The 25,840-nt window shown below is 39.4% G+C and overlaps 1 protein-coding gene across 3 annotated transcripts in view; it reads right to left on the bottom strand.

Annotated features, from left to right (window-relative positions):
- The window catches only part of ABCC4 (ATP binding cassette subfamily C member 4 (PEL blood group)), a 155,522-nt gene that overhangs the window by 25,146 nt on the left and 104,536 nt on the right, over positions 1-25,840 (bottom strand). For all 3 annotated transcript variants that reach the window (XM_082076217.1, XM_082076216.1, XM_082076218.1), the window contains 8 exons: positions 23,103-23,253; positions 22,352-22,471; positions 18,388-18,498; positions 16,772-16,872; positions 14,420-14,611; positions 9,716-9,871; positions 5,763-5,852; positions 5,123-5,295 (listed from right to left, as the gene is read on the bottom strand). In XM_082076217.1, coding sequence (XP_081932343.1) covers positions 5,123-5,295; positions 5,763-5,852; positions 9,716-9,871; positions 14,420-14,611; positions 16,772-16,872; positions 18,388-18,498; positions 22,352-22,471; positions 23,103-23,253 — 1,094 coding nt within the window. The remainder of the gene's footprint in view (positions 1-5,122; positions 5,296-5,762; positions 5,853-9,715; positions 9,872-14,419; positions 14,612-16,771; positions 16,873-18,387; positions 18,499-22,351; positions 22,472-23,102; positions 23,254-25,840) is intronic.

Here is a 25,840-nt window from a genome sequence, read left to right as displayed (position 1 = left end):
ACCTGAAGGAGGGAGCCGTCAGGTGATGAATTGAATGCCCTCTAGAAGCACCTGACAGCCCAAATGGCACAGGAAGCCTCGGCTCCCAAGCTGGGCACAATGCCAGGCCATGTGAACACTCACATATCGCCCATCAGCCTTCAAAAACACAACGAAAGGTGACGATGGAGAAAAAGGCACTGTGGGAAGGCAGGTACAGAAATTAAAACCATCACCCTAGATAAAAAGAAGACACAAAGAGCTCAAAATGCACTGGCTGGAGACAAGGAAGTTCCAGCCTAGATGTCACACACTTAAAGGTATGGGTCTCATAACCAGGATTTCTGTTCAGACATGAAATTGTACTTTTATATATAATGACTAGAGAATAATAAATGCTGTACATGAACTTAAAAGGAGGTATCTGGGTAAACTGGTATATTGAGGCAGCCATGTTAGCTTCAACCAGTTGCTTGCAAAGCCTTAATTCTTCAAATTGTTAAATCTAACTGGAAAAGATCAAATAAAATACAACAAAGATTCATGCAACACGTCTTCCTCTGACACATTACTATTTTTTAGGCAGAAGTAGTACTCTACATTGAATCTGTCTACACAAGATAAATATGTGGTATCACTTCATAAATTAAGCAAAAAGAATTGTTCTGATGCCACCATGACAGAAGGCACTAACAATAAAAAGTGGACAAAGACAACACTGGAAGAACTGGATGACTTAGAGGAATGGGGTAACCATTAAGTTGCCACAGTAGAAAGCACAAGCTCATTCTCTGAAGGACTGAACATGACTTCTGCTACAAACTAACTTTACGCAATCAACACAACAAAGGAACAGAGAGATCCGTGCTGATGACAGGACAAATCATCAGAGAGAAGGAAGATGTAAACAGTTAAGTGTGAGTTCCCACGCATCTTCATCTGGAGACAGAAACATTTAAGCTGTCATGAGCTTAAGAGAACCGTGTTCTGGGCTGCAGCCTGAGAAGGTTTGGTCCTTCTGCTGCTTCTTCTTCCTAAAGGAAGCTACAGAACGTGGTGGGAAGCAGGTGTTCCTCAACTCCTCCTTTTGAACCAAAGCCAGTACTCAATCAGGGAAGAAGATGGGAGAAGTCAGGACACAGCTCTTCACCCCCATGTGTTAGCAGTCTCCTTAAGAAAAGGAAGTTGTTCATCATTAATGCCACACATCACAGCTTTGCCACACAACACAGTGCTTTCACCCCAGTGTTAACGTGTATCTGCTTGCATTTCCTTCTCAGCAATGCCTTAATGACCTTAATACTCTTACTTTCAAAAGAAAAAAAAAAAAAATCAAGGCCATACACGAAAACTCTCTGTAGGGAAGGCTCATAGAGACAGCAGGATGTGTTCTCTGCAATGGTTAGAACAGCAAAATAGAAACAAAAGGTTCAATAGTCCCTAGCATTATGTGTAGTCAAGCTCAAGGTGAGGTTTCCTGCAGAGCTACCACAGAGCAGCCACTCATAGCTTGTTCAGGAATTTGGAAAACAACTTTTTAAAGGTCTCAAAATGGCTTGTAACTCCCAGGTTATTCCTGCTGTTATCTGAGGAGAATGCCTTATCCTTGAACATCCCTGTCCTCTGCATTTGTTTATTGTATCTTCCTTTATTACCATGCATTCCTTACAGCACCACCTCTTCCTACATTTACAATAGAAACCATTTCTCTTTCTTTGATAGATACTATCAAACTATTATGTTAAACAGGTATTTCTTGAATATACACTTATCCCTAACAAGAAACTGCTGGCCATATTGTGGGTGTGACAAGTGTTATAAAATGAGACTACAAAGTAATCAGAAACAGACCTAATAGATCCATCTTCAAATATTGCTGTATGAAATCTCACGCAGACATGTCTGCTGAGAAGGACTCAACCAGATCCTTTCTAAGGTTCATGGCAGCTTTTGGAATATAGTTTTTGGGGTGGCAGGCAGAAGCACCATCATTAACCTCCAGAGGAATCTCAGGAAGAAGGTAGCAAAGGCAAGAAAATCTAGAAGACTTAAGAAAAGGGTGTGTGTACAGAATTACATGCTGACAGAATGTAGAGACTATATCACATGCCAGTTAGAGCTGCCTGCCCTCAAGAAAAGTGCCAAAGGAAGCAGCATTTCTGTCCCTTTTTTTCAGGGCATCAACAGACCCTTTGTGGCACCTACCCACACTGAGAAGGTGGCCAGGCAGGTGCCAAGTGATTCCATCACCTGTCTCAGTGGATCAAACCCCATCATCTTTCAGGCACATTAGCAACCAAAGATGCAACCTGAATAACAAAACTGGATGACAAAGGCTCAGCCCCTAATTTGATTATATGAAAATGGCAACCACGATACTCTCCATTGCAAGGAACAGCACAACAAGAGAGCATGAAAATGGTGGTATTAACTGTCCCACTGGCACTGCAGGTTGAGGATCTAACACCAAGCTTCACAGCAACCCAAGATCTGGTGTAACATGAATTAGTTGACTGCATAAAAAGAAAACTATCTAAGGAGCAGGAATAAATAGGACCTGAATGAGAAGCAACCAAGCTGCTGAAAGGAACACTGCCTAAGTCATTGTCTTCAGTGTAATGTCCTCCTGGGATTGACCACACACTACACAACTCCTGAGTAGCTTTGGATAATTTCTCCAAAACAGAAATAGTTACAGAAAGCAGTTAGATGTAACAAAAGGTTAAACGTTACAAGCTTAAACTGGCTAATGAACTGAACTATGTGCAATGGCTGTTTTTACCAGACTCAACGATCAACCAACAAAAAAACCTGGCAGTGCACTTATCCCCTTATGTTTTGTTCTCTATAAGCAGTAAAAATATGAGTTAATGCATAATGCTGTAGTCGTGTGCAGAAAGCTCAGTAAGTTTAACTTACTCAGTATTTTTAAAAAGTCTCAATTACTAAGGATTTTGTTTCAATATATCACCAAAGCGACTACAGAAAGATTTTCAGCTCTTCTGCTCCAAGTTTCATACAACTTGCCAGAACGGTTCAACTGCTTTAAAACTACTCCATTCTTCAGGGTGAGAATGCCGGCATCAGGACCAAGAAGACAAGATCAAATCAAACATCTGTCATAACGTAAAACATGCCAGCAGCCTGACTTGGGGCAACCTTCCTTACGGCAAACTCCTCCTCTCCCTCACGACAGCTTTGCCACACCTGCAGCCTATGGGAGCAGGAAGATGTAAGGAGGAGAGACAAGGATGAACTCTATAAACTCCTTCCCTTCACTCCTTCGCTCAGCTTCACTCAGCAGCAGACAAGGGTGGCCCAGCTGAGCCAAAGGAACATAGCGGTGAATCCCTCTGCCCCAGGGACACTGGAGAGGCAAAGAGATCAAGAGACAGAAAAAAACCCCCAAAATAGAAATAGTATCTCCAGAGCCAGCGGCGGCTCCCCACAGTTTCCTACCCCAGATGCTTGACACGGTGTGTGCTTTGTCGCCAGGCCAGAGAAAGGGATGCCAGGCATGGGGGCTGTGCATCAGGAGAGGGGGAGGTTTTCCTTACATGCCAAAAATGCCTCCCTAACTTCTCAGTTAAGCAACCCACATCAGCATTTCCTGATGAACACCCTATCAGGTGGCACAGCTGGAAAATACTTGGCTCTAGTTATAGCAACACATGAAGGAAAAGGTAATAATGACTGCAATGCAAACCGGATTCAAAGGAAAAGTTCCAAGTTATTATTTGTATTGTTATGCCTAGAGTGGACACAAACAAACATTGACCTTATTATAATATATATTGCAGCGCACATTAATCAAGATCAATTAAAAGGATAGCGCAAGTGGAGAACATACACATGTGAGATGCCAAAATAGGGAGGATGGGTAAGATGGTATTAAATTTCCACAGCTATGATTAATGATGGTTAATCTATCAGTGCTCAGCTAAAAATAAAATAATAGTCAAAAAAGAGATGAAAAAAAAGAACAGAAAAAAAGAGAACCTCTGGGAAGGGAATGCACTTCTCTAAAGGTTTTAGAAATACACTGTCAGCTGAACTGCAAAGCTACCCTAGTGGCATCACTTCTCCCCCAAGAAGATGTTATAAAAATGAGTCACGCCCAGATGACATACAAAATCCTTAATGCATCTGTTTGAGGGACTTGCTGTGTTATTGTCCTCTTTGGACTTTGAGTTCTCCCTCAAGCCATAGTTTGTTGGAACTATATATTCAGCCCAGAATAATTGATGCAGTACATTTGCAGTATTGTTTCCAAAATATTTCCACCAGTGTTTCAAATGTTTCAGAAATTAACAGTGGGGGTACTTAGCTATTGGAACAATTTAACAAGGGTTGTCATTGAATTTTTTTTCTATTGAGGTTGGATGTTCTGCTGGAAGTACACTCTAGTTCAAACAGGAATGAATTCAGGAAAGTTCTGCTGGCCTGAGTTATACAAGACAAAATAATGAATGATAAATTGGTCCCTCCTGTAGCTTTAAACATCTCCAAATCTGCTTTGCAATTCCTGTGGTGTTTAGGACAGCGTACCTTCCCCCTAGGCCCTGCTTTAGCTGTAACTTATTACACCGGCAGCCGAGCCATCTGAAGGAACAGCACCTCATAACCAGAAATATCCTGTTTCGCTTACGGCCAATTTTTCACCTTTCCAGTTTCTTTTCTTTTTTCTTTTTTTTCCCCCCCCTACTGTGTGTGGGAGGCTTTTTGGGCAAGGGGGATTAATTAATCACTTAATTCATTTTTACTTATTTCCAAGATATTTCTTCCAGAAATCAACAGAAGCCGATTTGTTTCATGGCTATTCTGATGTTACCGGTGTTCATTGCCATGGTTCTTGTCTTCTTGTCTATGGTTGCAGGACAGATAAACTTTGAATATTAATTTCCCTACTTTACGGAATGCACTGAAATTATGGATATTTTGAGCGCTTAGTTTGTATCTTCTGCTCTGTAGCCAAAGCTCAACCGCCCCATTTTGAACAGTTAATTAACATGCTATCATTAAAAATATAAAACAGCAATACAAACTACGAGAAGTACAAAGCATTTAAATTCATCTCTACAGTACAGATGATCATATTAGAAGAAAAAGTGGCTTATCTTAACAAGACAGATTTTGGTTTTACCTTGGGTCCACGTTTGCTGTTGCTTCATCAATGATAAGGATCCGATTTTTTTTTAGAACTGCTCTGGCAAGACACACCAGCTGTCTCTGACCAACACTAAAATTAGACCCAGATTCTGCCAGCTGCGTCTCCATTTTATTAGGTAGATCTTCCACAACCTCCTTCAGTTGCACCTGTTGACATATCAACATATTGCAGGATGAGTAACTCCCTTTTAAATCAGCTATTGTGTGTCTGATGACACAACAATAACTATGCAAGGTTTACCTTTTATATTCTGACATAAAACGAGTAAGTGCCAAGTTGGATTACACAGCGTGTCAGTTATTAAAATTCTAAAAACATTAAAGCACATTGTTAAGAATCTATTAATGTTCATTAAAATGAAGATATGAATCAAAGCGCAACCAAAGCATCATCCCAAAGGATAATTTTTTAATAAAAGACCTACATAACAATATACGTGTCTACACACAGGCCCAAACACACACAAATGCACACACAACGGTCTACCTTCTTCCATCAACGGCATGCCCTTATCAAACCTGATGAAAACATCTAAAACCTAATGCACACAAGCACCACAGTGTTATTTGTCTTGTAAATATCAGATGTACATCACTAGATTTAATAAAGTCACCTCTTCCAAGGCATTCCACAGCTCCTCATCGGTGTATTCATTGAAAGGATCCAAGTTTTTCCTCATAGTTCCAGTGAATAAAACAGGCTCCTAAAACCCAGTAAAATTAGCAATCCATTATAAACACAGGTTTTCTATTGCAATAGGCAATTTAATAATAATCAGAACTAACCTAGATCAACCATAGCACAGAAATATACAACAACAAGCTGTCTTTCATGAAATGTAAAGGAGTATTTCACAATAGCATGCTTAAAGTCTGTATAAAGATAATGTACCAAACAGGACAGGTGTGTTTGCAAATTGCTGTACGCAGTTATGTCGGTACTCAAACGGGCATTTACATGCCACTGTTTTGATGCCACAAGCTATCTATATACCTACATGAAATCATTGCTCTCCTCCTGGTATTGTTAACAAAAACCAACAACTACCACTGTCAATGAGCTCACACTCCCAAACTGCATTTGGGCAGGGTTGTTTTTTTTTTCTTTTTTTCCTTCTTTCTTTTTACATTTCATACCATAAAAGCCCTTCAGTTCTACCACCAGATCCTAAAAGGAACAGCTTTCACCATTACAACACAATGTTTAAACCTATACAGATAGATGTTAATCTATACTGCCACAGCATCAAAGCAAGCTTACTCAGAACTGGAGCACCGCTGGGCAAAGCTCTAAATCAAAATACACCAGGGAGTCATATCAGTACATTCTCCCATTCAAACAGCATCGTGGGTTTATTACCTGTGGTCGAAGCAAGTTTTGTTCTACTTCAGTTCCCGGTCAGACTAGTTAGCAGATCATTAATCAAACTGGCACAAATCAATTCACACTGAAAAATGTAGCGTTTGAGAAGCGGAAGATGACTTTTAGTCCAGAACTCCTTAAGCAACAGATCAGTGCTCACTGATGTGAGTTGCCAGACCTGAGAGTCATGCACTGACACGACTTTAGGGCTAAACTCCTCTTCATACCACACACAAAGACAACAACAACAAGTCAAAAGCTGTAACAGTGCTAATCATAAATGGAGACCATTCATCATGTTGGCAGTCTCCTTTAAATTGGAGAAATCTTATGCAAAACATTTTATTTTTTTCTCCCCTAGGAAATAAAATCTAACCTTACATTTGATAACTTCAGCTTACTTCGAGATTAACCTCTGTCGTGACTTATGCTCCACCTAACCCCAGTGATACCCAGCTCTCCAAAGGGCTGCGGCAAATCAGAATAGAATTTAGACCTTGACCCTTTTATTGTGTCTTTTCATTTCTAAACCACTCTGAGTGGTATAAAAGGATTAACAAAGACAGAACATGCCACAAGCAATGTGAGAGAACATACGCATTTCTTGACATAACATGCCAATTATTTTAAAGTATCTCTTGCATTAGCAAAACATGTCACTAAAAACCTGTTGAATGAACAAAAGGATTTAATAAAAACATTAACAGGCTAAAGAACATTTTTCTTCAAAAACACCTAGAAAGCAATTTGTTTAACAATACATATTTTAATACACCATTTGGTGTGTTTCGAAGGTATTGTTACATTTATTTTCCTTTTCAATCCACTTTTATAGGTTGGGAAATAAGAAGCTGAATTTATAAAGTGTTCATAACTATTGTAAAAGTCCTAATAACAGACATGTACTGCAACAGAAGATAAGGCTATTTTTTAATTATCATTTCTGACACAGATTATTATTTAAAATAGTCTGGTTTATGAGAGGAAAGTAATAAGACAAACCTGTAAATAATTGTTGTAAAAATGCTCGCAGTCAGGGAGGCAGACAACATTTGCATAGAAAAGATTTACAAACACAACCTTCACACAGCTCCATCCAAGCAAGCAATTAGAAGCCTAAGCACATCTTTATTTCTCCAGGTAGGTATTTAAACTTACATATAAGAAAATGCCAGTCTTGCCTCATCACTCTCTAGGAATGGTTCTGTTTAGCATGCTTTGTAATTTTAATAAGCATCTCTCCCTCTGGTTTTTTAGCTTCCCACATAATTATGAAGATATTTGCTGCAAAATAACTACCTGATGTTACGTTACTATTTCTATTATTGACACTATTATTAACACAGTGTAAGACAATGCCTATCACTCAGTTTACTACAGTATAAACCTTTTTCCAAACCCTCTTCTTCTTCTTACTACCACCACCACAGAGTTTTGCATATTTTTAGTGGAAACAAGTCTTCCTTTATGTGGAAAAGAAATGTTATGTGCTACTTTTCAGACACTTAAAACCCTTTGGGACCATGATGAAAACCCTATCATATGAACTTGAAAAAAAAAAAAAATCACAGAACTCAACTGGATTAAAATAGTTTTACAACCACGTCAACAGACCAATATATGAAAAAAACCCCATGTATAATTAAATGCAGTGAACTCTGAGCATCTGCAGCACTCAACACGTAGAAACTGTATTTGACCAGCAATCTTCCTGTCTCAGTACTCTGTCTTATCCAACTGGGTTGAATTCTTCCAAATGTAGGAATCACCTGTCATGCAAGGCTTTCAAAAAGCTGTAGACCTTGAATGAACTGATGATCATCTACTTTCATGAGAACACTGCACGCAAAAAAATAGCACTTAAATCCACGTAAAGTCCTCTTTATGTACAAAAGATGACTAGTTCCAGTGAGTACCTCCACTGTACAATAACAAAGCCTTCAGCATGCAGAAACAAAAGACATCCTGCATTAGGCAACAATCCAATTGCTGGAGGAGTATTTCTTCTTTTTTTTAATTATACCATACTTGCTGCTTTTCTCCAACTCATATTAAAAAAAAAAAAAAAAAAAAAATCAGGTAATCAAGAAAGGCTTAGAACCACTGTTCATTACCATTTTTATCAGATTCTCAATTCAAAGAAAGTAATATACCCTGAATGCCATCCTGCCAACAGGCTAGCAAACATTCAGATAGGAAGACGGTGTACGGACTCTAAATACAATTTCTGTAATAAAATACAGAGATCCGAGAATTAATGTTAAACATGGCAAACTAATTCCTCTGGTTTCCAGCTGTTCTATCTACCTGCTAGAAGATCCCAGACAAATTATTTGCCAAAAACATGACTTTGCACTTGCAGCATATGAGCCTCCTCCCTCTCCAGCAAATGATCACAGAAGAGATCTCATGGAACATGGGAACCTGCACAGGCTCTGCCTTCAGGAAGTTCTGAGGTTATATATAACCCTTCTCTGACTCAATGTCTCATTTGAAAGTAAGACCACAGAAGAGAAGACCTGTGACGTAGTGAACTTCTTGGAACATCCTTTCTTCTGCTCCAGCACCAGAGATGAGGCTATTCCCAACTCTGTTTTAGGTTTTTTCCTGCCTTCAGCTTCTAAAGCTCCCCAAATTGTTATTCCCGGATCATAATGACCCACTCTTTTGTCCGTTCCCCTGGTCTTCTCCTGTCCAGCCCTCTCCAAATAATGGAAAGGCTGGTAGCTCACTTCTATTTGCCACATTTGCTCTTTCTAGACATTGCCTCAGTCAGTTTGCACAGGAGTGACCAGAGAGGTGAGAGTGGTCCCCTCGAAGTCCATTACTAGGGAGGTTTCAGGCAACGCAGCAGGCACGCCTTGCTGCCAAAGGATCAGGTGACTTCAGAGAACTGCTGAAGTTTGGTATATTTCTGGGAGATTTTCTCTACTTCTTCCAAGACTATAGGACAACAGAAAACTGATAACACCTAAGTATTCCAGAAGAACAGACAGAAACCTAGAAAGAAAACATTCCAGTTCCCAAAGCTGATTATTTTTACCTTAAAATAATCAAGACCTTACTCAAGTAAGAGTAACACCTCACTAAAGTTTCTATGTTTACTTCATATAAGGGTGTAGGGGAAACATATGCCGGCAAAGTATTTTAAATACTACAGCATTATATTGAAAATGTTTATAGCGGACCAAGTCACTCTCTTACCTGAGGTATAATGGAAACTTTCTTCCGCAAGTCGTGGAGCCCTAGCTCTGATGTCAAGTACTTGTCAATCCAAATCCTTCCTTCAGGTTCTGCCAAGCGAAAGAGAGCTGCTATCAGAGAGCTCTTCCCAGCTCCGGTTCTTCCCACTATTCCAACCTACAGAGAAGCCAAGCTTGTACAATTAAACCATGAGCTTTTCAGGATAAATTAATACGTCAAGCAACAGTTTTACAACATCACAGCATCTATAGTGGAACAAGCACCAAATAAAACTTGCTTATAATTTAACATTTTTTCAAGAGGAGAAACTTCCCTCAAATCAGCCTGGATTAAGGTGACATTTGGATACCAAACAATTTCTTGAATCATATTCAAAGGTGAAAGATTTTCCCTTAATGTGTGGTGTTTTATTGTGCAAACAAGAGAAAGTGGCTTGGTGTATAGAGTAATGTGATTCGAGCCTGCTAATTCTTCTAGTGAACCTCGTTTGCTGGGTGATGTTAGGCAAATAATTTCAGGTATGCACCTGCTTCTCAATCCAAAAAAGGATTCCCACAAAGCACGTTGGGAACAATGTATGAGCAGTATTCCCATTTTAAATAACTGAGACTGATTTTGGTTAGCAGGGTTAAGGTGAAGTACTTTAAAACAATCAAACTGTAAAGCCAAAACAAAGCCAAAACTAGCAGGAGGATTATAAACTGTATTCATGCTTCAGACAACTTCAACAGAGAGGACGCAAGTATTGAAATTAAAAGACGATGTGAGCAAGATGCAATTCCTTTCCAAACAGGGGAAACAGTGAATAATAAAATCACAGTGATTCAGGTTTCAAATGTTCCCCCCCGCCCAAAAAGAAAAAAATCAGAAGCTGTATTCAATGTGAAAAAGCAATGCTTTCAGAAAAAAAGAGGTAAAGAAAATGTAAAATATGAGATTGCTAACTTCAATGACAACGGGTTAAGACATACAAATATTTCATATGAAACCAACACTTGGGAGAAAGTAGGTCCATTAATAAATGTGAGGAAACATATAATTAGTGGTGATTAAATACTATTTGAAGAGCAAACTTTTTTTTTTTTTAATATGTTGTCTTCAGGTAAAGGATTATTAGAGAAAACAATGTACAGTAATCAATTGGATCAGAGAAGGTGATGGGAGTAAACCTCTACACAGATCTGATCTGGCAGGATTTCTGTATTTCCTGCACTCTGTTCTAGTTGCTACATTTCCAGAAAGAAATCAACACACTGGAAAGAGTTCAGAGAAGCACAACATAAAATTAAAGTGGGTTGGAGATACTGATTTGATGAGGAAGGATTTATGAGGATAAAACATGTACGATATAGCCTGGCAAAGTGATTGAGGTGCAGAAGGGAGGAAGAAACATGAAAACCTTCATGAGGATACGTACAGACACCAGAGGGCAATTACCCACTGCCTGAGAGTCAGCTGTATGCAGTAATGACTGCTGGAATGAAATTAAGCACAGGAAACATTACACCAAAGAACAAAGAGAAACTTCTTAAGAGTCAAGAGACACTAAGCTCAGCCTAAGTAGCAGTGCCCACATTTGATCCAAAACACACAAAGCACTAAACCAGTATACTGCGAGGGGCAACTTCTGCTGAATATTCTACTTCTATCTTCCGATTCAACAATTTCATCCAACATGTCATTATTGTGCTATTGTATATAAACTAATTAACATTTATACAGTGCTTATTCTTAAAGATACAGCCTAATTTAAGTAAATCTGTTACAAAAAATGATAAAATGTCTAGTATTGTAAATCATATCAGTGAAACAAAGGAAAAATAGTTCTGAACAGTTACACTCCAGCTCAGAAAGAAAATGCTGAATGGAGAACACAGACACTCAGAGCTGTGAAGACAAAAGTTCAATTGTTTCTCTGTAAATGTCAGTGATATAAAGCATTGTATTAAGGATATAAAAAAACCATAAAAAATACATTGATACTTAAAATAAAAATGCAGCTGCTCTGCATATTGTCAAAATCCCACTTTCAGTTTGGCATCAAATGAAAGGACTATGCTCTTCAGTATTTGGAGGAATCTATTTGTATTTTTGGTCCAATTGACTACAGGCTGCTGAAAATTTACATGAATTTGAAACAGCTCTCAGTATACACATTTATTTAATTTTTTTTATATATTGTATTCTTCAGAGAGCAATGTTCATAGCCAGTGCAAACACAGCGACGGTCTGCAAATGGGAGTCCCAGCCACCTAACAGGAACTATATGGCCAGGATTTTGTCGCCCGACACAAGCCATGTGCACACACAGGAGTACACCTGCTACGCCAGGCTCATCATTATCCAAGTGTCACTTGTACTTCAAAGTAGAATTGCACAAAAAATGAGAGAGAGTTTACAGCACGACGACTACTCCACCGAAACCACCCCTGTCTTTGTTATCCCTCAGGTAACCTCCCACTTGTGCGACACTGTGAGAGCATTTACGTGAACAGCTGTCATGCCGTAAATCTAGACCCTCACCTCCTAACTTTTTCCATGTAGCCATACCCTCAGATTTAGGATCCATCAAGACAAGATTCATTTAACAATGTATTAGTCAATAAGCATTAACAAGCACCCTAAACCAAAGACAGTGGTGTTTAAAACCCAAGGCTGCACATGCTAACCTTCTCCTGCTGCAGCTATAATACAAAATCATAGAATAGTTTGTTTTGGAAGGGACCTTCAAAGGTCACCTAGTTCAACCCCCTGCAATGAGCAGGGACATCGTCAACTAGATCAGGTTGCTCGGAGCCCCATCCAGCCTGGCTTTGAATGTCTCCAGGGATGGGGCATCTACCACCTCTCTGGGCAACCTGGGCCAGTGTTTCACCATACTCATTGTAAAAAAATTTCTTTCTTGTGTCTAGCCTGAAAAGGCAGCTGAAGAGGTGAATCACAGCCGGCTGCTGGCAGTGCTCCTCACGTGAGCACTCTGTGGCAGCAGACTGCTACGTTAGTAAAGATGTTAAAATGGAGTCCCTTCCTCGCTTGCTTTGCCTGTATGGAAACACTCAATGCTGAGTGGATCAGAATTGACCCTAATGCATGAGCGACCTGCTAGTAATCATCCATTCTTACTGTACCTACAGCTGCCCAAACTGGGTGCTGGCGTGGCCACAAAAAAACCCTACAAGCACAGCAGCTCATTCACCCTGCCAGCGGCACTGCTGCCAGCAGACGCCTATATGAGCCGGGGATACAGCCGTCGCTGACAGCCACACGGTCAGAATCCCCAGCAGGTCCGGAAACCTGGTTCTGAAGAGACACTTCTCCATAATTAAAACCATTATAAGGGGCACAGATGCTTGGGAGATTTATTTTACACAGTGGCAGTCTACTGCAGTGTTGTGCAAAACATCATAGAAAACAAACATGAAGTTCTTGGCAATAATTTCGAGCTGGGCAAATTCACTTCAGGATGACAAAACCACAGTATAATCACTCAGCAAAAATAAATACCCCCAGTCATCCCTTCCCCTCTTGGCCCCACCAAGGACTGAGTCATCTGCTGCAAATATCTCTTGCTTCCGTTTTTTATTTTATTTTATTTTAGTCTCTCAGTACGAAATGTAAATCTGCTTGTTTGCTGTTACATTGGAATGACCTACAACAGCTAAAGAGATGGCCCATAGGCAAGAAAAGTAGAGAGTAGATAAACATCCCTTTTTGCTCTTCTTCTTAAACAGCATTTTTAACTTACCCATACCTAAAATTCCATATAGATCATCTCCATGGAGCAAAGTTGGGTTGAATTCTGCTAACACTTATGTTATTAAAAAGCTCCACCTGAGCAACAGAACAGGTTTGGGACTGAATGGAAAAGTATGTTATAAATGAGGCCAGGGCAGTGATGGGATAGAGCTGAACCAGCCTCCCAGGGAAGACATCCTAGTCAAAAAAGTACACGCGCATTTGAAATGTGGCAAAGCACAAATTAACTCTGCAGGGCTCTAACTCAATTTTGTCTGTGGGGGAGACCTCCCCCGCAGCATGTTGCCAATTTGGATGGTGTCAAAATTGGGGAGGAAGAGTCAAATTTGCAGAGGAGAAAGACACATTTCTATGTTTCTTTTGGCTACCAATCTAATTAATGGCAACAGTTAATTGGATTGGTAGCCGAAAGGAACTGAAATGAAATCCCTAATTCTAAACTTATGGAACTGATTTGTATTTCTTTCTTCTCCCATCCATTCGGGGCTCTGCTAGAGCGTGTACATTCCTTATTTTCAATTGTCTCTGTTCACCTTGTCTGTTGACACCCTTTGTTCCATTTATGTTCCCTCTACTGAATCCCCAATTTCCTAATGAAGCTCCATTTGCTTTGGATTTGAACAGACATTTGAGGCTTAGTCTGAGTTTTGAACGTCTGCCATTTTTTGATGAAACCCAAATTTTATCAGAATATTATCAAATATATTTAACCTTTTGTTTTGATGGACAGAAACATCATATTCCCAGACACATCTATGCTACATTTACGGAAAATAAACAGGCTCCAACTTTTGCTATTAAATATGACTAAGGCTTATTTTTTAAAAGAACACTTACCAATTTCCTAACATATATACATTTTATAATGTATTTTTATCACATAACCTGTTGTCAGCTTATCATCTTGGCTTAATTTCTGTGAAAGGCTAAAGACAGCCATATACATACCTTTTCTTTTGGTTTAATTGCAACAGACAAGTGTCTTAACACCAGAGGTCCATCTAGACTGTAAGTGAAGTTAACATTTTCAAATGCTATCATTCCTTGGCTTGGCCATTCAGGTGGTGGACGCTTGTTAGTCTCCCAAGGAGCTTCTTTTTCAAGTTCTGTGTATTCCATTACTCTTTCTACTGATATCATCTAAGGGGAAGAACGAAGACACATAAACGTAAGTTTCAGCTTCTTGCATATGTTGCAAATATTGCATCCATATATAATATATATGTGCGTGTGTATTTTTGCTATAAAGACTCAACGCAAACTATTCCAGAGTTTTTCTTTTAAGCACAGATAAGAGTATTTGGTATTATTCTATGCTTACTTTATACAACTGAAAAAGTGGAAAGAATGCATCTCATGTCCTACTAAAGACACAAATCTATCATGATACATAAATCCAGCCATAAGCAATAATTTCTAATCAGTGTGACTAATTACAAATCTATATATGTGCATAAGTATTAAGAAATTTAAGCTATGAGAGTTGTTTGCCAGTCTTGGCTAAGATGACACCATTACATTGTGTGCTTGGAAGACAAAGCTAGAAATGAAACTGCCATATGAGCTACAGGCAGGTGCATGACAGCTACTAGCATCAAATTACTGGCTTCATCATCCTTTTTTCTGTCCTTATCAATACCACTGTGCTCATCCCCAGCAAATATTTTAAATATGTTCGTCACAAGCAACTCCACAGTCCTAGATAGCTGTTACCACATGATTAATGACTCATCTGCAATAAAATTTGTTTTCCTATACATTTTACACCAGATATGAAAGAAACAGCAATATTTGCTAATGCCACTAATCTTATGGAAACGAAGAGAAACCGAAGTTGAGCTATCTAGAAACCTTCTTCCTCTTGGACAAATAATTAAAGTTCTGTTTAGGCTCTGGTGTGCATCCCGACCCATACAACTTCCTAATACAATTAATTTCATTTACTTATATCCATTCACAGATGGATTCTGAAAAAACAAAAAAAGCCAAAACAAACATCATAAAGGTATCTGGTACGCTTATTTTGCCTGGAGTGGTTTTAAGGGCAGAGGTCACCAGACAGCAAGTTCCCTGACCTCATTCATTGCCACCTTCCCTTTCCACGTTACAAAATAAGCTCCAAGGAATAACATATCAGGAAGGAATGGCAGAGTAGAATAGAGAGGAAATGTTCTTGCCTCCCCCAGATGTAGTCAGCCTTTAATAACAAGGGATCTTTGGTGGATGTCCACTTGTCAAAGAAGTCGATGCTAATCATAGCTCCATAAAATGATCAACATTCCACATCAAAGTCAGCTTAGGGAATGGTAAGCCTTTCTCCTCCAAAGTATTTTTGAATCAGAGTCTCCAAGAGAGTAACCTAGTACATAAGAGTCCCACAGACTGACACTTCCAAAACCTCCCAACTAGTACAAAACACGCCATTCCTCACCAAAGTCTGTCACCACATGTTTGAAAAATGCTCTGAAGAAGCAACATGCTAGGCAAAAAAACCCCAAATCTAGCATAATTATTAATTCACTCTGTTATTAAAGATGGTTTGGTAACTTTGACAAAAGAACTGCACATATTTCCTAGACTATGGTCAGCAAATCATAATTACAAGTAACCTTCAGTTGTCAAAACAACACAAAAACCCCCAAGTTTATGCTCAGTATGTTCTTTTTATAGTATGTTTTTCTTACCTATTAACTTAAGAAAGTAAATAGGCAAACTAGAAGATGCTAGTAAATAGGCGGAAGGCACTTTATTTTATACCTTGAAAAACACACAATCCTCTCAGCTGAATATAAACAACTAGTTTCAAATATTTGTTAACTTACAACAAATTCAGAATATACAAGCCTTGATAACGAATTAACAAGACCCTAAAAGTGGCACGAGTGACATAAAACAAATTTAAAAATACAATAAGCAGTAATAAATTTAAAATCTCAAATATTAAAAAAAAGTCTTACTTATAGAGAGGGATTAATTCCTTGCAATTTTATTGAGTTGCAATGCAATTGTCTATGCTGTAACTACACAGTCTTTGCTGTAAAGGGAGGTTATAAAGCCTCCCTTACAGTCAATGGAGAGGGACAATAACTGGGCACAATTCGTCTCAATAGACATTCAAAAATCAGTCAGACAAATTCTACCCTGGAAGAGGCTATTTTTCTTTACACACTGCAAGTGGTACCTCAATCGCTTGCTAAGGTATTAATGTGCTCAGTTAATTAAGAAGAATCCCACCCTTAAGGCCTCATGTCACAACTATGAAAAGGAAGCAAGAGGTGGAAAGGCAGAAATAAACATTACCAGGTTTTCGACTTCAGCACTTTGTCTAACACCCCACTGGAATGTTCCCATGAGGGTGATTGCGTAGGATAGCGCCAAACCAACCTGCCCCGCGTTCAAAGCTGCAGAACAAAGAAAAGAAGAAAAAGAGAATCAAATAGGTACACTGGTAATTACACAAAATCCTAGTTAATTTCACTTTCATGAGGTTACTTACATGATGGAAGCATCACAGCCAGAATTTTGTTTGGTTACACCGTACTTGCCATCTATGCAATGAGTCGCTCTGGGCAATACAGCTACTTGCTGCATTTTTTTTTGTATGTTTTGGTAATTGTCTCTATATTTGAAAAGATAATCCAAATTCTCCTTGGCCTGGCATTTTATCTAAAAACTGAGGTTCAGTGTCAATACCATACTTACATGGCTTGTTAGGATCATCCCTAACTGACTAAGCATTAGTAACTTCTCACTTGTTTCTAAGGGAATTAGATCAGCCCCTAAACCTAAGCAAAAAATACTGTAAAATGGTTTCGCAATAAGTTACAAACATATACATCAACTTTGTACTCTTGCAAGTGATCAGATAAAATAACAGGACAGAATATTTCCCCCACTGTTCATAAAAGCATTTATTGTGTTCAGTGGGCCTGCTCTCACAAAATAAATTAATTCTGTCCGCCTCAATATTAAGCATGATTGTCCTCTGACTTACTTGAACTTTATCCTAGCGTAGCTCTATTGACTTCAAGAGAGCTACTCCTTATCCAGAGGCAAGGAAGATTCAGTACCATTGTTTTGACTTGTCTTTTTGCATTCTAATAACATCAAATTTAGCTCAAAATTTTCAGTGTGGAGCGGCACAGTGTGTTCAAATTTTAAAACACACATGCATATACAGAACTTATCCAAAAGAAAAAGAAAAGAAACAAAACCAGCAAATTAGCACTAATTTTCATGTCCAAGATAATTACTTCTTCCTTCATATTTTAGATGACTATCTCATCCTCGTACATCTAACCCAATTACATCTTGGATGATGCATACACTTATGACACTTCATGAGTGACAGAGAACACAAAATGTACTACTACGAGGCGATTTTCTTACTGGAACTGGCCTATCCTGCTGATCCAAGATATTAGGAGAGTATCCCTCGGAATTTTAGCTTGCCTTTTGGCCTACTGTGTTATGTGTAGAAAGGAAAAAATTGTTAAGAAGCAACTCTGTGGGTGTTACAGTATGAAAAGCAAAACCCCGTAGGCCCCAAAAAGAAAGACAAAGGTGGAGAAACAAAAAAATTAAAAAAAAAAAAAAAAGAGAAAGAAGATTTATTAGTTGTTATTGCTCTGAAAGCCAGAATCTCAAAAGCGAAGACTACAGATCTGCAAGTTTGTTTGCCCATTTGGGGATGATGGGAGATGCATGCCTAAGCCCAGAAGATGTCTGAACTGCCTCCAGTATTTGCAGGAAAGCAGATACAGCCCCAATGCCCTAGACTGAGGTCATGATCTAGAAAGAAACACTGAACTTAATTACAGTCCTTAAACAATTAGAAACAGCAAACTACAAAAAAGAATTAGACATTACTATAGAAGGTAACTACTGGGTGAACTTTTTCTAACATCTGTACTTACTGTTGGCGAGAAGCAGGGAACCAAAAGCAACCACTATTACAAAAATGGCACAGATGGCATCCAGACGCACAGCAAACCACCTCGAGGTCGTCAAAAATAGAAACCAGGCCTCTAAAGTGTATTTAAAAAGACATAAGAGCAGTGGATTATTGGAAAACCAAGCTGTATAATTATTATTAAATTAATTTGTGTTGATATTATAAGTTGTTAAAAAAAACACTGACATCTTCAAGTGCACATCTGTACAGACTGATGATGATCAGAGTCTTGTCCAGTTTTCCTGAAACTAACCTAGTCTAACCTAGTTTTCAAACTAACAGCAACCACAGCTGGTACAACAAACAGTAATAGGAAGAACAACAGTCAAGGCCTGAAGCATGGTCCATTTCTTTAAAATGGCAGCCTTTTTTTTTTTTTAACTCTAGTGGACTCAAGACTCTTGTATGACAAGCAGAAATACAACTACATTTGCTGTAGCTGGACTAGGGTCTACAAGTTTTTAGCTAGAGCATATCAGAACACAACTGTCAGAGCCAAGTCTTTAGAGGGCAGCTGCAGCCAGTTAAACCCCCATAAGAGCCACTCAATACAACCAATGCAGCTACAGAGCAATTCAATTGACTAAATGCACATATCTACTTTTGGAGGAGCTCACAGGTGGACATCTCCACTGGGCACTGACATCCAGGTGTCCACAATTTGGTGCTAAATTCCATCCCAGATAGATATGCTACAGTACAAGATATAGGAGACAGCAGCAAAAGACACTGAAGGCAAAAGCACTTGAATTTGGGGCCAAAACCAAAAGTCAAGTGGTCATAACAACATGTGACATTATGTCTCACTTAGGGTGCAGTCAGATGAATTGTTCCAGCTGCCACCAACTCACAGCAGGTGGTTACCAGCCCAACCCTTTCTGCATCACTTGTCATCACTCCATGCTAAAGATCAGTGCTGTTTCAATTGTTTCACCGTTCCTTAGCCCAGTGCTGGGAAAGATTCAAACTAAAAAAAAAAACAAACCCAAAACAACGTCCTTTTATAAAAAGAGAGGAGGTAATCCTGTTTTTAAGCCAGATCATTTTGGATAGCCAGATTACGAAGTGATCAAATCAACAATTCAGCCAACAGAAGTGCAGGAGGGCAGTAACTTTGAGGAGCAGTGGAGGGCAAGAGTGAGGATGACAACAGGCAGCCAAGTAAGGTCCAAGCTGGTAACCTCTTAGTCCCACTTACATAAACTCTAACTGCATATGCCTGACCACTGGTTTCATTAAAAATACAACTGATGTGGTCTAATGGACCACACTGAAGCACACTGGACGGTATGTGCAGAAGAAAGTGCCACGTCATCATAAACCTAGGTCCAGAAAAGGATCCACTGTGATATCCACTGTGATATCCACTGTGATAAATTAGGGACCTCTCTGAAACACAGGATCTGAGTGACCCTGGAAACAGGGCCTGTGACAGCTTCCTGGTGACACAGAAGGCCATTTCTGGTGCAACAGTATAGTTGTAAGACCAGGAAATGGGACATTTGGGTTGCAGATTTTTTCAGCTCTAAGGTTCTTCTCCATTGATCCTGTTGCCAGCTTGAGATGGGTCACTCTGCAAACCTCCTCTGTAACCAGGGCCAGTCGCTGTGCATGTAGGAACATGGCATTCATGAGGACTAAAAATGACTCATCATGACATAACTTCTCACGACTCACGAGCTTGCTTATGGAGATAATGCTCTGGCAGCTACGAAACTAAGGTTTGGTCAAGTCTCAGTACGCCTTTTAGATTTTTTTTAATCTAAAGATTATTTAATATCAAATTCATAGGCATCCCTGAAACAGGATATGGAGCAAGAGTCTTGCCAGCCCTGAACAAAGACGAGAATACCACTACAGTCAAAAGCACTAAACAAAAACATTGCTGGCTGGGAGAGTCTTCTGTGATGCAGCAAAGAGTTTAAAACTCTTTAGGGGATTTAAGAACACAGGACTCCAAATTTGTGAGCTAGTATTAAAGGTGTCCTCTTCTATTGGCTCTTGTTTGCACATGTTTAGTATCAAAGAATCATTCAGGGTGGAAGCAACCTCAGGAGGTCTCTAGTTCAACCTCCTGCTCAAAGCTGGGTCAGCTCCAAGGTCAGACCATGCTGCTCCACACTTCATGCAGCTGAGTCTTGAAAATTTCCATGGATGGAGACTGCACGACATCTCTGGGCAACCTACTCCTCTGCCTGACTGTCCTCACAGCGAAAATATTTTTCCTTATAAGCCAGGTTAAAGCTCTCCTGTCATAGCCTTCTTCTCACTCCTCCCACCATGTACCACTGAGAAGAGCTTGACTGTCTTTTTGGTAACATCCCTGCAGGTTCCAGAAGGCAGCCATTAAGTCCTCTCCAAGCATTCTGTTCTGTGAGTTGAACAAGCACTGTTTCCTCAGCCTCTCCTCACAGGGACATCTCTCCTGTTAGTCCCCTGACTACCGCAGTGGTCCATCTCCTGATCTCACTCCAGTTTGTCACAGTGTTTCCTGATATCTGGAGGTCCAAAGATGAAGGCAGGATTCCAGATGTGCTAACAAGTGCTGATGGTGATAATCACTTCCCTGAGGCTGTGCTCCTCTTAACACCGTCCAGTAGTCTCTGTTGGCCAGGCACATTGCTGGCTCATATTCCTTCTGAGGACCAAAACCCCCACACACGCTAAGCAAGCTGATGCACCCCTAACACTCTGGTGGGAAAGACACCAAGATGAAGCATGCAGGTACACACCAAAGAGTGTGACTATAAGCACTGAAGCTTAATCTCAAAGGCAGGTTCCTGAACTGCCCAGCAGGGGTGTTAATGGCAGTTTTGTTAGAGAGATGCATAAAAACAACTGGAAAATAGTGTGTTTATGTTCCTTAGGTCTGACCTTAAAATACGAGAAAATGTTTCTTTTAAAGGTCATGGTCCTCTTTGTATAGTGAAACTTTTATATGCAGTTTATCCACTAAACATGTATTTTAATACAAAGCTGAAAATCAACTTTGTGTTCCCTCACTATCAGCTTCTGTAAAATTGATTTGGTCAGACAAGTAGTAACTTGAAAATATTGAGAAATGGGGTATTCAAAGCTAGAGGTGACTCCCTGGAAGATATATTTCCCTGGTCACAAGTTACTGGGCTCAACACAGAGGCTGGTGTGCACAGTTCTACAGCCTATGATAAATCACATGTCAGAAAAAATCAGCTGGTCCAGTCTGAAGCCTTAGAGATCTGTAAATTACAAAAAAAGTGCCATAAAATATAAGTGTATGTCTTACAACAGAAGAAATTCAAGATCTTACCTGACAAACACAAAATTGCAAACTTGCATTCTGCTACATCTTGAAAACCATTGTAATAGAGAACATTTAACTGACAGAAGGTAAAGAATCACAGTGGAAACCTGAATTATATTACTTATACATGCAGAATACTAATATTTTATGTGTTCTGGTCATGTTAATACTGTATATTACATTTGAGCCCTGAAAGCTGCTCAAAGTAAAAAAGTAGTAAGATTTATGAAGCTTTTCCAAGATGACTTATATTAATCACCTCTGTCCACTCCTAGCACACTACTTAATATTAAACACTTCATAATATTCTCGTTTTCCCCTCTCTCTTTTTAAAGATGGAATCAAGGAAAAATGTCAAAAATGATTCATTAAATATTATTTTCAGGCACACTTTAAAATGTTTATCTTAGACATTTTTAAAACATGCGTGGGTATCTCAAATTATTTAACAGCCAAAAGTAAAGTCTCAAAATCCAGACAGATAATAAAAGTTTTTCTTCTAATAGAGAAACTTTACCCTACAGAGACAAATGCACAGCTCCTTCTGATTTTAATGTACATTATATGCATATCACTGAAGGCATAAGATATTTCGCTCTTACAGAGCAAAGTATTTGATTTTTCACTTCAGTTCATCACTAACCTGAGTGGAGGTCTTGGTGTGCATCAAATAATTTCTGAAATCTTTCCTCTGCTTTCAAAGCCCGAATAGTCCAAAGTCCCTGGAGGGATGACGACAAGTGGGAGAAGACTGGACTTCGAGCTACAAAGGGAAATGAGAGTAACTTAGCAATAGCTGAAGGATAATATTTTGTACCACACTAATCTTTAATCCTACTACTTTATATATAACCATACAAGTTACTGTGCTGCATCCTTTTAGAATAAATATGTGATATCTTAAACCAAAGCCTTCTTACTCCATTAGAATCAGTCAGACAGCCAGGCAGATTAATTTACACAAATGTGTCTTAGGTCTTTAACAATAGCTGTCACTGAAGGAATTCTTTGAGCTTTATTAATGACATAAGCCACCCATGTTTGTTATTCATAGTGCTTAATATTTCATATTAGGGACAAGCTAAAGTCAGGCACAAGAATCAGATTAAGTCAGAAACACCATTAGTATGTGCATGCAAGGTCCCACAGACCAGGAATTTAGCATGTTCTTAACTAGCTTCACTTACTTCACAGATGAACTGACATACCTACAGTTTATCATGACACAAAACAGGAGTTAAGCGTGTAATTCACCAGGCAAGAACCAAGGCAATAAGGAAGTTATTTGCATAGCAAAAGAAAAAAATCTTTGATGGATTGTCTATAAAACATTGGCATTTCACATAATAATAAGCAGGGTTCAAGCTAACTTTAAGTCCCGCCAAACTACATACTTGTGGATTCTAGACGTTTAATATCTCTTGAAGTGTCTAAGAAATATCGTCGGAGAAAAATGAAAAGAATAAATAGTGGAATTAAGGGGATGAGTATCCAAGGAATCACTGCCACAGCCACAGCCACCACACCAAAAATCTGTAGGAGAGTCTGCAACACAATAGAAAGAAAATAAAAAATTCTTTGCCAGAAGAATTTCATTTAGAACAAGTATAAAACTATTTAACACTACTGAAACACATATTTAAACATAACTACCAAATTTAAGAGTGGATGCATTGTATAACATAGGAGCAACACCTATTTTTAAGCAACTAAGAATTTATAGCAATACACAATTTGCCTCCTTGTGCAGTTTATGGTTTTATCCTGTATTATTTGTTAAGAAATGTTCTTACAAAACTGGTTGAATGAACATTAGTGTATGTCCTTGTGAATTATTCTGTGCCTGCTGTAACAAAGTAATAGATGATTAATGAAACAGACAACTAAGCTTTAAAGGACTCAAGCTACCATGTGTTTTCACCCCAGGTAAACTGTTAAAGACTGACTTCAAGTTGAAAGACCTGACAGCTAGAAGAGCAAGTTTCAACATGAGCTTGTTACTTTTTTCCTAAAAACAGCTTTGTCCCATTTAGAAAGAAAAGCCAATATCAGAGAAAGTGAGCTTTCTCTTCCCAAATAATTGCTTTGGGAAACATAAGGGGAACAAACAAACAAGAAGAAAATGTTGAACACTGCAAGAAGTGTCATAGGAGGCTGGTTTTACCAGGTTTCCTTCAGAGTATGAGATGGGCAGCTGGGCTAAACCTGAATTTACTCTCAGAAAACTAGCTATAATGTGGAATGAAGCGTTGTTGCTCAGGTCAGAGGATCCCACTTCCACTTACTGCATTAAATCTCACATTTCCTGCAGACCACCTCACATCCATCACATCAAACTTTCACTTGAATACACTACAAAAAGCATTATCTGCACACAATTTTATTTCAGAACACCAGCTGTATGTGTACGTATGTGTGTATATATGAAAAGAGTCCTGGCATACTGAAATCAGGGTGTGTCCATTTGCTCCTTAAAAAGGGAAAAAAAAACCATACAAAAAGAAACCCACCCTGTACGGAAACCAGACAACCGAAATTCTATCTCACTACTAATTGCCTGTATTATTTTCATTAACGAATTCCTTAGAAATGACAATGTTTTCTAAGAGGTCTCCATTTTATAGACTGTAGAAGCGCCACCTTCTTCATCATCACATATGACGCACAAGTAAATTCCAGCTGAATTTTGTGGCTGTCTGATTTTTGGATGCCAAAACTGCATAAGTGACCACTGCGTCCCAAGAATGTGTTTTACAGCAAAAAGGCTGTGCAGAAAGTTGGAAAAGTTAAGCAACACATCAACTAAGGTCAGGTAGCAGAGTGCTACCCGGATTTTCAAACACTTTCAATGGAAGCATCTATCATAGAATCATAAAATAGTTTGGGTTGGAAGGGACCTTCAAAGGTCATCTAGTCCAACCCCCTGCAATGAGCAGGGACATCTTCAACTAGATCAGGTTGCTCAGAGCCCCGTCCAGCCTGGCCTGGAATGTCTCCAGGGATGTGGCATCAAACACCTCTCTGGGCAACCTGGGACAGTGTTTCACCACCCTCCTTGTAAAAATATCTATTCCTCATGTCTAGCCTGAATCTCCTCTCCTTTAACTGAAAACCATTACCCCTTGTCCTGGTGCAATAGGCCCTGCTAAAAAGTCTGTCCCCATCTTTCTTACAGGCCCCTTTTAAGTACTGACAGGCCACAATAAGGTCACCCTGGAGCCTTCTCTTCTCCAGGCTGAACAACCCCAATTCTCTCAGCCTGTCCTCACAGCAGAGCTGTTCCAGCCCTCTGATAATTTCTGTGGCCTCCTCTGGCCCCTCTCCAACAGGTCCATGTCTTTACTGTGCTGAGGGCTCCAGAGCTGGACACAGAACTCCAGGTGGGGTCTCACCAGAGCACAATATGCCTCTGAAACTCTACATTTCCCACTGTGCTTCTGGTAGCCCACACACATATGCTCTCAAGCCAAAATTGAGTACAACCTTTTCCCCTAGATCTGTGTTTTTCCTTGAGGCTTCTGTGACTTTACCCTAATTTCACCTGACCAGAGAGCAAACCCACATGCCTTATGCATTACAACTGCACGAGTCAGCACAATTCAGTCTTTGGCTCTAGGCAAGATCTTGGCTTGTGATAGAAGATTTATCAGCGTAACAGCCTTACGTCTCATAGATCCTGAAAGTACATTATAGGGTCTCATTAATCTATTAAGGAAAATAGCATTAGCGTACGTATGGGGTCAGAGTTCTGAGGGAAGCTGCATTACCACTACACTGCTCATCTGTTGGTTAAGGTGTTTATGGCATCGTGTTGTTTGACCTTCCAGATACAGACAGTGGATTGCAAACACTTTACCTAGATTTCATCACAAAGAGGTAAGGTGGCAGCAAAAGTGCACAGTGTTTCACTTGGATCTATCATGCACATGGTCATGCCAGCACAACGCAAAACAAAGCAGAGCTCCCATCAGCCCTCCTCTAATGCCTACTTCTCTGGTGTTCTTTAAAACCCTGTAAGCGTATTTCATTTCTATCATGGGATGAGAGGAAGAGAAATAAAGATTCCTGACCTACTCCAGATTTTCTCCTGTCTAGATCCCTGTTTTCCCCAGTGCTGCTCAATGACTTTGCC

This window comes from Streptopelia decaocto, assembly GCF_964273445.1.
Source record: "Streptopelia decaocto genome assembly, chromosome: 1".
Classification (NCBI taxonomy): domain Eukaryota; kingdom Metazoa; phylum Chordata; class Aves; order Columbiformes; family Columbidae; genus Streptopelia; species Streptopelia decaocto.
This window is presented reverse-complemented; position numbering and strand designations above follow the sequence as displayed.